Here is a 13098-nt window from a genome sequence, read left to right as displayed (position 1 = left end):
GTGAGGTGCAATGTGTGTTTTGAGCTTTAGTAAGGTTTCTTTTACATATGTAGTTGCCCTTGTATTTGGGGCATAGATATTTAGGATTGAGAGTTCATCTTGGTGGATTTTTCCTTTGATGAATATGAAGTGTCCTTCCTTATCTTTTTTGATGACTTTTAGTTGAAAATTGATTTTATTTGATATTAGAATGGCTACTCCAGCTTGCTTCTTCTGACCATTTGCTTGGAAAATTGTTTTCCAGCCTTTCACTCTGAGGTAATGTCTGTCTTTGTCTCTGAGGTGTGTTTCCTGTAGGCAGCAGAATGCAGGGTCCTCGTTGCGTATCCAGTTTGTTAATCTATGTCTTTTTATTGGGGAGTTGGGGCCATTGATGTTGAGAGATATTAAGGAATAGTGATTATTGCTTCCCGTTATATTCATATTTGGATGTGAGGTTATGTTTGTGTGCTTTCATTCTCTTTGTTTTGTTGCCAAGACGATTAGTTTCTTGCTTCTTCTAGGGTATAGCTTGCCTCCTTATGTTGGGCTTTACCATTCATTATCCTTTGTAGTGCTGGATTTGTAGAAAGATATTGTGTAAATTTGGTTTTGTCATGGAATATCTTGGTTTCTCCATCAATATTAATTGAGAGTTTTGCTGGATACAGTAACCTGGGCTGGCATTTGTGTTCTCTTAGGGTCTGTATGACATCAGTCCAGGATCTTCTGGCCTTCATAGTTTCTGGCGAGAAGTCTGGTGTGATTCTGATAGGTCTCCCTTTATATGTTACTTGACCTTTTTCCCTTACTGCTTTTAATATTCTTTCTTTATTTTGTGCGTTTGGTGTTTTGACAATTATGTGATGGGAGGTGTTTCTTTTCTGGTCCAATCTATTTGGAGTTCTGTAGGCTTCTTGTATGTCTATGGGTATCTCTTTTTTTAGGTTAGGGAAGTTTTCTTCTATGATTTTGTTGAAGATATTTACTGGTCCTTTGAGCTGGGAGTCTTCACTCTCTTCTATACCTATTATCCTTAGGTTTGATCTTCTCCTTGAGTCCTGGATTTCCTGTATGTTTTGGACCAGTAGCTTTTTCCGCTTTACATTATCTTTGACAGTTGAGTCAATGATTTCTATGGAATCTTCTGCTCCTGAGATTCTCTCTTCCATCTCTTGTATTCTGTTGGTGAAGCTTGTATCTACAGCTCCTTGTCTCTTCTTTTGGTTTTCTATATCCAGGGTTGTTTCCATGTGTTCTTTCTTGATTGCTTCTATTTCCATTTTTAATTCCTTCAACTGTTTGATTGTGTTTTCCTGGAATTCTTTCAGGGATTTTTGTGACTCCTCTCTATGGGCTTCTACTTGTTTATTTATGATTTCCTGATATTCTTTCAGGGATTTTTGTGTCTCCTCTCTATGGGCTTCTACTTGTTTATTTATGTTTTCCTGGAATTCTTTCAGGCATTTTTGCGATTCCTCTCTGTAGGCTTCTACTTGTTTATTAATGTTTTCCTGTGTTTCTCTAAGGGAGTTAGTTCTTCACGTCTTTCTTGAAGTCCTCCAGCATCATGATCAAATATGATTTTGAAACTATATCTTGCTTTTCTGGTGTGTTTGGACATTCCATGTTTGTTTTGGTGGGAGAATTGGGCTCCGATGATGCCTTGTAGTCTTGGTTTCTGTTGCTTGGTTTCCTGCGCTTGCCTCTCGCCATCAGATTATCTCTAGTGTTACTTTGTTCTGCTATTTCTGACAGTGGCTAGACTGTCCTATAAGCCTGTGTGTCAGGAGTGCTGTAGACCTGTTTTACTCTTTTCTTTCAGCCAGTTATGGGGACAGAGTGTTCTGCTTTCGTGTGTGTAGTTTTTCCTCTGTACAGGTCTTCAGCTGTTCCTGTGGGCCTGTGTCTTGAGTTCACCAGGCAGGTCACTTGCAGCATACAAGTTGGTCTTACCTGTGGTCCCGAGGCTAAAGTTCGCTCGCGGGGTGCTGCCCACGGGCTCTTTGCGGCGGCAGCAACCAGGAAGACCTGTGCTGCCCCTTCTGGGAGCTTCAGTGCACCAGGGTTCCAGATGGCCTTTGGTATTTTCCTCTGGCGTCCGAGATGTGTGTGCAGAGAGCAGTCTCTTCTGGTTTCCCAGGCTTGTCTGCCTCTCTGAAGGTTTAGCTCTCCCTCCCACGGGATTTGGGTGCAGAGAACTGTTTATCCGGTCTGCTTCCTTCAGGTTCCGGCAGTGTCTCAGGCAGGGGTCCTGCCGCTCCTGGGCCCTCCCCCACGGGAGCCCAGAGGCCTTATACAGTTTCCTCTTGGGCCAGGGATGTGGGCAGGGGTGGGCAGTGTTGGTGGTCTCTTCCGCTCTGCAGCCTCAGGAGTGCCCACCTGACCAGGCGGTGAGGTCTCTTTCCCACGGGGTCTGGGAGCAGAGAGCTGCTGCGGGCTGGGATCCGCGGGTGTGGGACTTCCAGTAAACACAGGACGTGCCCGGTCCTAGAGGAATTCTGCCTCTGTGTGTCCCGATTTCACCAGGCAGCTTTCTTGCAGCAGACAAGTTGGTCTTACCTATGGTCCCGAGGCTCAAGTTTGCTCACGGGGTGCTGCCCACGGGCTCTCTGCGGCGGCAGCAACCAGGAAGACCTGTTCCGCCCCTTCTGGGAGCTTCAGTGCACCAGGGTTTCAGATGGCCTTTGGTATTTTCCTCTGGCGTCTGAGATGTGTGTGCAGAGAGCAGTCTCTTCTGGTTTCCCAGGCTTGTCTGCCTCTCTGAAGGTTTAGCTCTCCCTCCCATGGGATTTGGGTGCACAGAACTGTTTATCCGGTCTGTTTCCTTCAGGTTCCGGTGGTGTCTCAGGCAGGGGTCCTGCCGCTCCTGGGCCCTCCCCCACGGGAGCCCAGAGGCCTTATACAGTTTCCTCTTGGGCCAGGGATGTGGGCAGGGGTGGGCAGTGTTGGTGGTCTCTTCCGCTCTGCAGCCTCAGGAGTGCCCACCTGACCAGGCGGTGAGGTCTCTTTCCCACGGGGTCTGGGACTCCATAGCACATTTTTAATTGAGCAATTTGTTCTTTCTCCTCCTCCTCCTCCTCCTCCTCCTCCTCCTCCTCCTCCTCCTCTTCCTCCTCCTCTTTATAGTTATTAATCCTCTACCAGATGAATAGGTGCATCCTATGGTCTTCCTCTTCACTTGCTTGATTTTTATTTTTCTCCTTTGTCGTTTTTTGGCCTTATTCCTGAAAAAAATGGAGTCCTATTCAGAAAGACCTTTTATATTCCTATGCCTTCTTGTGTACCACATATGTTTTCTTCCAGAAGTTTTAGCATTTCAAGTTTAACATTGAGGTCATTGATTTCTTCAGAGGTGATTTTATTGGTTATTTTGTTTATTTACATTTAAAATGTTATTACCCTTCCCAGTTTCCCCTCCACAAACCTCCTAACTCATCCCCCCTCTCCCCTGCTTCTATGAGGGTGCTCCACCACCCACCCTCCACTCCCACCTCACTGCCCTAGCACTCCACTATGCTGGGAATAGAGCCGTTGGTCCCTCCGTGTGTACTCTGGTTGGTGGTTTAATCTCTGGGAGCTCTTGGGGGTCTGGTTGGTTAATTTTGTCATCCTTCCTATGAGGTTGCAAACCACTTCAGCTCCTCCATTTTTGTGAAGGTGATAGATAAACATCTAATTCCATTCTCCTTCAAGTGAACATCCATTTTTCCCAGCACCGTTTGTTGAAGATGCTATCTTTCCTACATTGTGTGTTACTGGCTTCTTTGTCAAACATGACATGGCTGGAGTGAAAGGATCTCATGTTTTGGTTGTCCTTGGTTTTACTTTGCTGTATTGTGATGGCATCGTGATGTATTTACTGTTGTGATGTAATATCGCTTGTAATCTAGTTTGATAACCACTCCAGCATCATTCTTTTTGTCCAGGTTTGCTTTGGTTCTCCTGGACCTCTTGTTCTTCCATATGCATTCTAATACATTTTTCTCTTTTCTTGAAGAATCTTGTGCTTATTAATTTGGATTGCATTGAATCTTTCCATTGTTTTCAGTGGGAAGATCATTTTTACAACATGCTATCAATCCATAAGTATCAGTAGTCCATGTACGTCTTCTTGTATCTTTCTCAGTCTCTGGTTTCAATGGCTTAAGCTTTGTGTCTTGTAGGCACCTCACCTTGTTGGTTTGGCTTATCCATCGGTATGTTTTGAAGCTATTTGAAGTGGAGGTGACACTAGGGTCTCTTTTCTCAGATTGTTTGTTATTGATGTATAATTGGCTACTGATTTCTATAGGTTGGTGTTTGTCTTGCCACTTCACTATAATTCTTGATTTTCTGTCCAGATTTGGTGGTAGAGCTTTTGGGGTCTCATGGAAAATATCATACCATCCGTAAGTAGGGTGAGATAATTGAGGTTCAGCAAGGACTCACACATGTACAGGCGCAGCTTCCATCTGGGATGGGAGTGTGGGTGGGTGGCAAGGACTGAGGGCAGTTGTTAGAACAGGCAAGAAAGCAAATGGCTATGGCTCCCACATGGGTCTGAAATGGTGGTGTGGGTAAGGTCATGGGTCAGACTAGCATTTGGCTATTCTTTTTATTTCTAACTTTATTTTTTACTTATTCGCTATACATCCTACTCACTGCCCACCTCCAGGTCACCCCTCCCACAATGTTTCTCCCCTCCACCTCTCCTCCTCTTCTGAGTGTGTGTCCCCTGGGTATCCCTCCCACCTTGGCACTTCGCATCTCTGCAAAGCTAGGTGCTTCTTCTCCCATGGAGGCCAAATAAGGCAGCCCTGCTAGAAAAATATATCACATACAGGCAACAGCTTTTGGGACAGCCCTCATTCCTGTTGTTTGGGATCCACACGAAGACCAAGCTGCACATCTGCTACATATGCGCAGGCAGACTTAGATTCAGCTAATGTATGCTCTTTGGTTGGTGGTTCAGATTCTCAGTGCCCCAAGGATCCAGGTTAGTTGACTCTGTTGGACTTCCTGTGGAATTCCTGTCCTTTTTGGGGTTTGAAATCCTTCCTCGTGTTCTTCCATGAGAGTTCTCAAGGTCCATCCACTGTCTGGCTTTATGTCTCTTTATCTGTCTGAGTCAGATGCTGGGTGGAACCTTTCCTGTCTGAAAGCATAATCAGTATCATTTCGACTGTCAGGGATTGGTACTTGTCTATGGAATGGGTTTCAAGTTGAACCGGTTATTGATTGGCCATTCCCTCAGTCACTCCATCCCCTGTACTTGGATTTCTTATAGATAGGATAAATTTGGGATTGGAAGTTTTGTGAATGGGTTGGTGTCTCTATTGCTCCAAGTAGCTCTTCTTAACAATACTTCTTGTGAACAATTTCTAGTAATAAATGTGGAACAATTCCTTTGAACAGGGTTTGAGTGACTATTTATCACATCCAGATTACATCTGTTAGGATGCTTCCCAGCATATGTGTAGAAACATGCATACAGATGTACATATTTTATACTATACTAAATTTTACTTAACTGTATTGACAAAGCACACATGATTATTAAGGAGTTTATTATTGTAAATGAAAACCAAACTCTACTTTCTTTGTTAAATATGGAGTATTTGCCAGTAATATAATTCTTGGGGTTTGTGCCAAATAATTTGGCTCATTCCTTCTATGAATAGAATTGCCATAATAAACAAGGTGAATGTTTTGTAGAGTCACACAGAGCTGATAATCATGTTTGAGCTACAAACAACTGCCAAGCTCCATGCTATGATCATTGGCTCTGTATTTATTCAGTATATCACATAAAAATCTGCTACAAAAATGTTTCAGTGCACATGATTCTCTTGTATTAGAGAAATATCCTGATACATTCCTAAGACTAAAAAAAAGTGTAATTTTGGCCAATAAGCTTAAAAATGACTTAGATAAATATGAGTAGATGACATAGGTAAATATTAATATATGTATATTATGGACAGGATAAATGTTTTAGAAAACTGCTGTATTTATACAAGAAGCCTACTTGGTCCTGGCCTCAGAGGGCTTATGTGTCTGACTCTATTTCTTTGTCTTTGCCCCTGAGGTCCTGCCTGCCTTTCTTTGTCAATTCACTACCCTCGTCCACACAGATCAGACTCCCAAGCATTTATATGTTTAGCTGCTCCATTTCTGCCTTTCCTGTGTTAGTTTAGCTTTTTGATATCCATGCCTGCCAGTGCTACAGTAAAAGTTTCCCTTGTGTATTTGTGATGACCTTAAACCTATACATTTGTGAATTTCACTGTGATATTTCAATATACGTATATAATTTATAACATCAAATCCATATAATAAGCTATGGTTGGTTTTCTGTCTCCTCTCATTACTGAATGTGGAACCTTTGAGCCTTACTCTTTTGTTATCTGGATAGAAAGCAATAACTTGTCATGTAATATCATACACATACACATGTACATGTGCGCACACACATGTACAAACACACCAATTCTTAGGAAGAACATGTAATGTGCTTCTTCTATCTGTCAGTTCATGTCGACCTGTAATCCGATCTCTTACTGTCAGCTTCCCCTTCATACTTCCTGTCGGTTGCTAAGTACTATCCTAAATTCCAACTTTCTGTATCTAGAATCTTCATATCTGAGTGAACACCAGTACTTCTCTTTCTACACCTAACTTTGTCCCATTTACCATAAAGTCTTTAAAGTCCTTCGATGTTGCTATGTGATAAAGTAACATCTCGTTTTATACCTTAGGAATTCTCTCTATCCCATTGTTCTGTGGTTGGCACTTAGGGTGATTCCACGGGCAAAGGACAGAGGGTGTTTTAGAGGCAAGCACAGACGTTCAGGGTTTCCTTTGCTGTGCTGATGCCATTTCCCTTGATATATACTCAGAAGTGGGATGGCTGTGTTTTGTCGTAGACTTAGTTTCTTGGATGCCCCACACACTTACTGCCATGCTTGGGTAAAATTGCCTTCCCAGCAAAAGTGTATAAGTAGTCCCTCTTCAAGTCTCAACACCCTCGCTACCTTTTGTATTTTTTTCTTTTATATAATACACGTTCTAGTTGAGGTGACACAATGGATGCTTTAGTGTGGCTTTTACTTGCATTTCCATGACAACTAAACCAGTAGTATTCAACACATCTTCGTAACTTTTTTTGGCCATTTAAACTTTTCCTTCTGAGATGTATCTATTCACAGTTTCTTGCACATTTCCGGTTAAGTTCTTTGGGCTTATTTCCATACTGAATCTGTACCTTTCGAATTCTTTATATATTCTGGCATTTGAATACTTACATTCTACTAATGTAAGAAAAGCATACGTCACTCTGTTAGTTATGTCCTGAGCTTTTGAGAAGCTTCTTCATAGTTTGTTTCGGATGCTCTGTCTTCAGACATTTGATTCATTTCAATTCATTTGACTCATTTTCCTAAATGAGAGAAAATCCAAGTTTCCATCTTTGACAATGAATATCCAGTTTATAAGTTGACTGGATATTTTATTTTTGGTCAAATTGCTGATATAAATAAAAACTAAATAGTTATAGTCTGAATTTACCAAACAAAGAAGTGTGGTGGGTCATTTCAATGGAATTCTCCCATTATACTTGCATTTCAAGCAGGTAATTTTTTTTCTAGAGAACGAAATCCAAGCCAAGTTTTCTGCTCTTTGCTTGTTGAGGCTATAAATAATCTACTGTTTGCATAATCCTGGTTTTATGGGGGGGAAGCAAATTTAATGTAAATAACAATATTTCAAGTAAGCTAATTATTTTGATTAAAAACTTATAGGAAAATATAATATTTACCAGGCTCCAAATATTTGAGTTTGATTATAAAATATTTATAAGAGATTCAATATGAACTCTTTGGCAATTTTCAAACATTGCTTTTGGCTATCAATTTTTTCCTCTATTTTTGTTGGTGTCCAGTACAGTTATCTGAATGGATTCACAAATGAAGTCATAAAAATCAATTGCATATAATAAGGAACTCAAGGATCCTTGAAAAGCCAAATCATGATCTCACGGGCCACTATCGTTTAATTACTATGAGGTGTGAAATGAGTACCTGTTACTATAGAATCGATAAATTGGATACTAAGAACAAGCTGGATCTGTTCCAATAGTATAATATGGCTCTCAACTCATCGCAAAGACTGGAAGCCCTTGGCTGGGGAAAGCAATGACCTAAGAGAACCCAACACCTTCAGTTCTGAACTTAATGGTGATAAAGGGTTTTGTCCATTCAGCTCAGGCACTCTTCATTCTCCAGGTCTGAGGGGTGACCTCATCTCCCATCTGCATTTATACCTGCATCCATCAGCATCCCCTTCTTTTAGTCTCCCTCCCTCTCCCTTGGAACCCAGAACAATCTCAATGGTCACCCTTCATCTTAAATAAGCTCTATGGTTGATTGGCGATCCTTTAAATTCTTTGTGCTTTTTATGTTTCTGTGTGCTGTGTCTTGATCATACACACTCTGCACGGCTACCCCCTCCTCGCAACTTCTTCTAGGGTCTCTCCCATCCTGTCTCCATCCATCCATTTCTTCTTTATACTTAATAGCATATCTGCGCTATTAGGGGTGAATTCCCACAAAGGAGCAAGGACAAGATCCATAAAGACTGCACGTGCATAAATCTGCTTCCTAATATCAATACTGGTGTGTGTAATTGTATATTCTATTCCCTGTACTCTTAACTAGCCTGTTTTATAATCATTGTGATTATTTAATATAGATTTTACAGAACTGTTCTTAATATCCAAGGATTAGTAATAATAATTTCACCTATCTGGAACTTAACATATAACATATAATACTAAAAACTATAAAATAAATCTAAATTCATTTAATGTTTTCATTTTACCTAATTGTTTCCAAATTGGCATTTTGTTCTTTAAGTAACTCCTATAAGTATGCCATTATTTATAAAGATTAATTTTTGAAGGAGTAGACAACACTGGATAGTCATTACTTGTGTTTTTCATTTGCATATCAACTTAAGGGCTGGGACTATATAGCTCAATGGTAGACAGCTTGCCTACCATATGCATGGCCATGGGTCCAAGCCTTGGGAGTGTGAAGTAGATACACCTATAATACATTTTCACCTTTTCCAGATTTTTGTATTAAAAAAACAATAATTCGGAGTTGGGGATATAGCTCAGTGGTAGAGCACTTGCCTAGGAAGTGCAAGGCCCTGGGTTCGGTCCCCAGCTCCAAAAAAAAGAACCAAAAAAAAGAAAAACCAATAATTCTTCATTGTATGGAGATAGTAAGTAAATCTTGAGACAAAACCATTCATTCGTATACAAATTTGACAGTGATTTACACTCCTAAAAAAGTAAGATCAAGTTTTAAAGGTTTGCAAATTTTATTTTCATTTAAATAATGAAACTTCCAAATTATTAATATTTAAGTGACCAGTTTCTAAAAATATTAATTTCCCTTATATCATAGAGAAGTGTTATAATCTGCAGTGTTTTCATCATGACTCTTTTGTAGAACTTCTCATGTTATATTTTAAGTGACTCATTTTCTATCTTTTTCTTAAATTATAATGTTCTCATGTGCTTTGAAAGGTTCCTTCTTCACCTCATGTACCAATATTACTTTTGAGAGATAAACTTCATAAACTGGTTATTTATATCACTGCATGGACGTGCGGGTCTGACTCTGGAATAGGACATTAAACATTCATTTTGAAACTCTAGGGGTATATAAATGTGATCATTTTAAATATATACCCCACACATGCAGGGTGTTCCCTTGTCTCATAAATAGAACACGTAAATATAATTCCAGATGGAAGAAAGATTATCAAAGGATTGCCATGACTGACTTCTGCCAGCAGTTGTGAAAGTTCAACCAAAATCTCCCGTACATTTCCATCATTACAGAGTCATAAACCTCTCCAACACTTCCATAAGCATTGCAGAGTCCCTAAAGTCTGACTAATCGACTCAGTTAGACTCTGTGTGATGTATTTATGACTTCCCTGTACAGGAGAATAGGATTTATTCCAATACGAAATTACACTGTGCCTTCAAGATTAGCCGCAGGGACCTCTTTACTTCACCGTAATCCATAGTGGTTAGAATTTATTGCCACCTAAGTTCATCCCAGCCACTAAGCATTGCACACACAGGGAACCAGAGTTGAGAATGACAGCAGTTCCCGGTGACCTGTTCCTATCTAATTTACGGCTGCTTAGCTGGAAGAAGGGGGACCCTCACACACTACATCTAACACCCGTTGAAAGCCTGTGACTTTTTTTTGCCCCAAAGCTACAGTCCTGTGTAAAACTGCGAGTGAAAATGAGGGGATTCATGTGTCTCTCTTTAAATATTTAGAAGAGAAATAACTGCAGGTGAATATGACGTAGATTTTCTTCCAAAAGTTGTGCCAGAATTAGCAGTAGGCATACTTAGTCTGGTTTTACTTTATAATTAAAACACAGTCATGTTCGACTAGACTATTAAGGCAGCCACTTTGAAGCTGGCAGTAAAGGCACAGGGGTCACTTTTAATTCTTCTGTGAATCGTCCGCAATTCAGTCCTTTACCTGGGACTTGAGGATTTTCAGGTAGCTTTGCTAGCAGGCTGTGCTTTAATATTCAGAGATGTTTTATTAAAGAGGCCCTCATAAAATAGTTGACATTAGCAATTGTTTTTTGTCTTCTTTAACTCCTGGAAGTTACCAAATACTCTCCAAGTGCACTAGCTCTGTTTTTCTGTTCACTTGCAAAATAGTGTCTGCTATCTCAAGTTCTTGTGCTTCTGATATTTGCAATGAGTATAGGGTTTACGCATAAGTGTTCCAACCTCTGATTTTAGTGTTGACATGTAAGCATATCTCCCACCTATACGTCTTTGTCATTTGTAATATTTAGGGGATTTTTATCTAAACAAATTGAGGGGTAGGGTTTCAATATATTATTTCAAAATTTATTGTTAATTACTAAGATGACTTTGTCCTTAGTTATGGTATTTACTATATGTTCTTGTGGGGTGTGTGTGTGTGTGTGTGTGTGTGTGTTACTTGAAATTTCTATAAATATAACTTCGCTAACTTCCTTGATGTCAGTTAGACACCACAACACAGGATGATGTCATAGCTCATGTAAAGATCTTAACCTGTGTTTTAAGGAGGCCACCACTTACCAATTCTGTCCCCTTTGTCTTTGTTGCTCATAGAAATGCCTGTTACATTTCGCTGTAGTTTAAACATATTTACTGCAGCACTTGTCCCATCTCCGGATGTGGTACGCAACTGGAAATCCACTTTCACTCCCTCAGTCCCGGGGATATTTGCCCTGTCGCCTGGATTGATTTAACCTAGCTATTAAGGAGCGTGTTTTATAATCCATCCCACTTTATTAGTTTATATTGCATAGATTTCATTTATTCCACTTTTTATGGATGGATTCAGTCTATTAATTTTGTTAGACACATATGTGCTCATATTATGAAGCAAGTGTAGTGTTGGGATTCGTGTACGTTGGTAGTGATCCACGTGGGTACTTGTCAGACACAGAACACATAGTCAGGAGTAGAGAGGAGGCCGACTAGGGAAACCCACACTGCTGATGCCCAGAAAAGGATGGTCCAGAGACCTTTGACACACAATGAATGGATGAGTAATAAATAGTTCATTTATTTTATAAATGTGCCTCCAAAATATGACAAATGATAATGCTGTACTTATAAAAATGGACCTCTAACACATGACAAGAGATAATGCTGAATGCATTGTAATTTTATTAAAATTGTTGAAGGCCATAGCAATTTGCTGTTCTGTGAACAGAAGATAGTGTCCTCACAGTCAGATTGAGCAGGTAAGCCCTGGTGATATTTTAGACTTCCCCTCAGTCATTCAGAGAGTGTTTCTGGAAGCCGGGTGAAAACTGATGTGGTGTCTCTAACGTCATTCACTCACCCGTCCTAAACACACATCGGCTGCTACACAGAGGGGTGTGACTAGGTATTGAAAAGCACCCCATGATTAGAGGGGTCCTCCAGTCTCATCGAGGGATGTGGATTGAAACAAACATACAAAGTATGTGAAGGGCTGGATGAGTACAGTAAAGAAAAATGAATCATGGAAATTGGAAAGATGAGGCAGGGCAGAGACAGGATATTAAGAGGGGAAAGCCCTCTGTGAGCTATTCTGACAAAACAATATTTAGAGTGAAAAATAGATGAGCCTGTTAGTGATAAAAGTGGTACACGTAGAAAATATGGACAGTGTATAGGTGTCTATGTGTGCTGTTTGAATCTGATTGGCTTACGAGTCAATCTCTTCTTTTGCTCACATTAATTTTATCATTAAGGGACAGACTATTTTCATAAAAGTCAGTGAAGAAAGAATAATAAAGTTTCTCACCTCTCAGGAGTTTAATGCAACTTTGTTTTCAAAAATTAATTTAAGACCATTGTTTCTTAGGATTTTAATAAAGAAAATAATTTTCTTTTTGTTCGAACAAATCTTAGCATGGGTTCTGTGTCTATTCACTAGCAAAATCTTACGATCATAATAGTACCTGAAGCCTTAATTGTTTAGTTGTGGAAGTAAACAATGAAATAACCAGGATTATCTTCTCTGACCTTTGAAGCAGGCCATTATCTTGGTTCCTGGCCTAATCATAGTACAAAGAGAGCAAGTGTTTAAACTGATAGCCAGGCAGTCAAGTGTGATGACAGTGTCAGACCTGACCAAAACTGTGTCTAAAAAGATGTTATTTCTTCCTGCAGCCACCGATGAACATACACTCCATTGTAGTCCAAGTCCAGTGTGTCAACAAGAAGGTTGGCACAGTGATCTATCATGAAGTACGCATCGTGGTGCGGGACCGGAATGACAACTCACCCACATTCAAGCATGAGAGCTACTATGCCACCGTGAATGAGGTCTGTGCCCTTGTGTTGATATGTGTTTGGCTTATATTGTAAACCCGTGCATTCCCATGCTAATGACGACTAATGTGTCTAGAAGTAAAAGAATGTAAAAGAAGAACAAATGGTTTTTAAAAAATGCATTCTGGTAACTCAGAATAGCATTACAGAAATTCAACTTGCTATAGAAAAAATGCAAACGACTATTTTTATTATAAAGTATATTGAGAGAA

General features: G+C 40.1%; 1 protein-coding gene across 6 annotated transcripts in view; it reads left to right on the top strand.

Moving 5' to 3' along the window:
- Pcdh15 (protocadherin related 15) overlaps positions 1–13098 on the top strand; it is a 1498824-nt gene that overhangs the window by 1024542 nt on the left and 461184 nt on the right. For all 6 annotated transcript variants that reach the window (XM_063279549.1, XM_063279551.1, XM_063279550.1 and 3 more), the window contains one exon: positions 12725–12880. In XM_063279549.1, coding sequence (XP_063135619.1) covers positions 12725–12880 — 156 coding nt within the window. The remainder of the gene's footprint in view (positions 1–12724; positions 12881–13098) is intronic.

This window comes from Rattus norvegicus, chromosome 20 (assembly GCF_036323735.1).
Source record: "Rattus norvegicus strain BN/NHsdMcwi chromosome 20, GRCr8, whole genome shotgun sequence".
In the NCBI taxonomy this organism is placed as follows: Eukaryota; Metazoa; Chordata; class Mammalia; order Rodentia; family Muridae; genus Rattus; species Rattus norvegicus.
The sequence above is the reverse complement of the archived record's forward strand: the minus strand, read 5'-3'. Positions and strand labels throughout refer to the sequence as shown.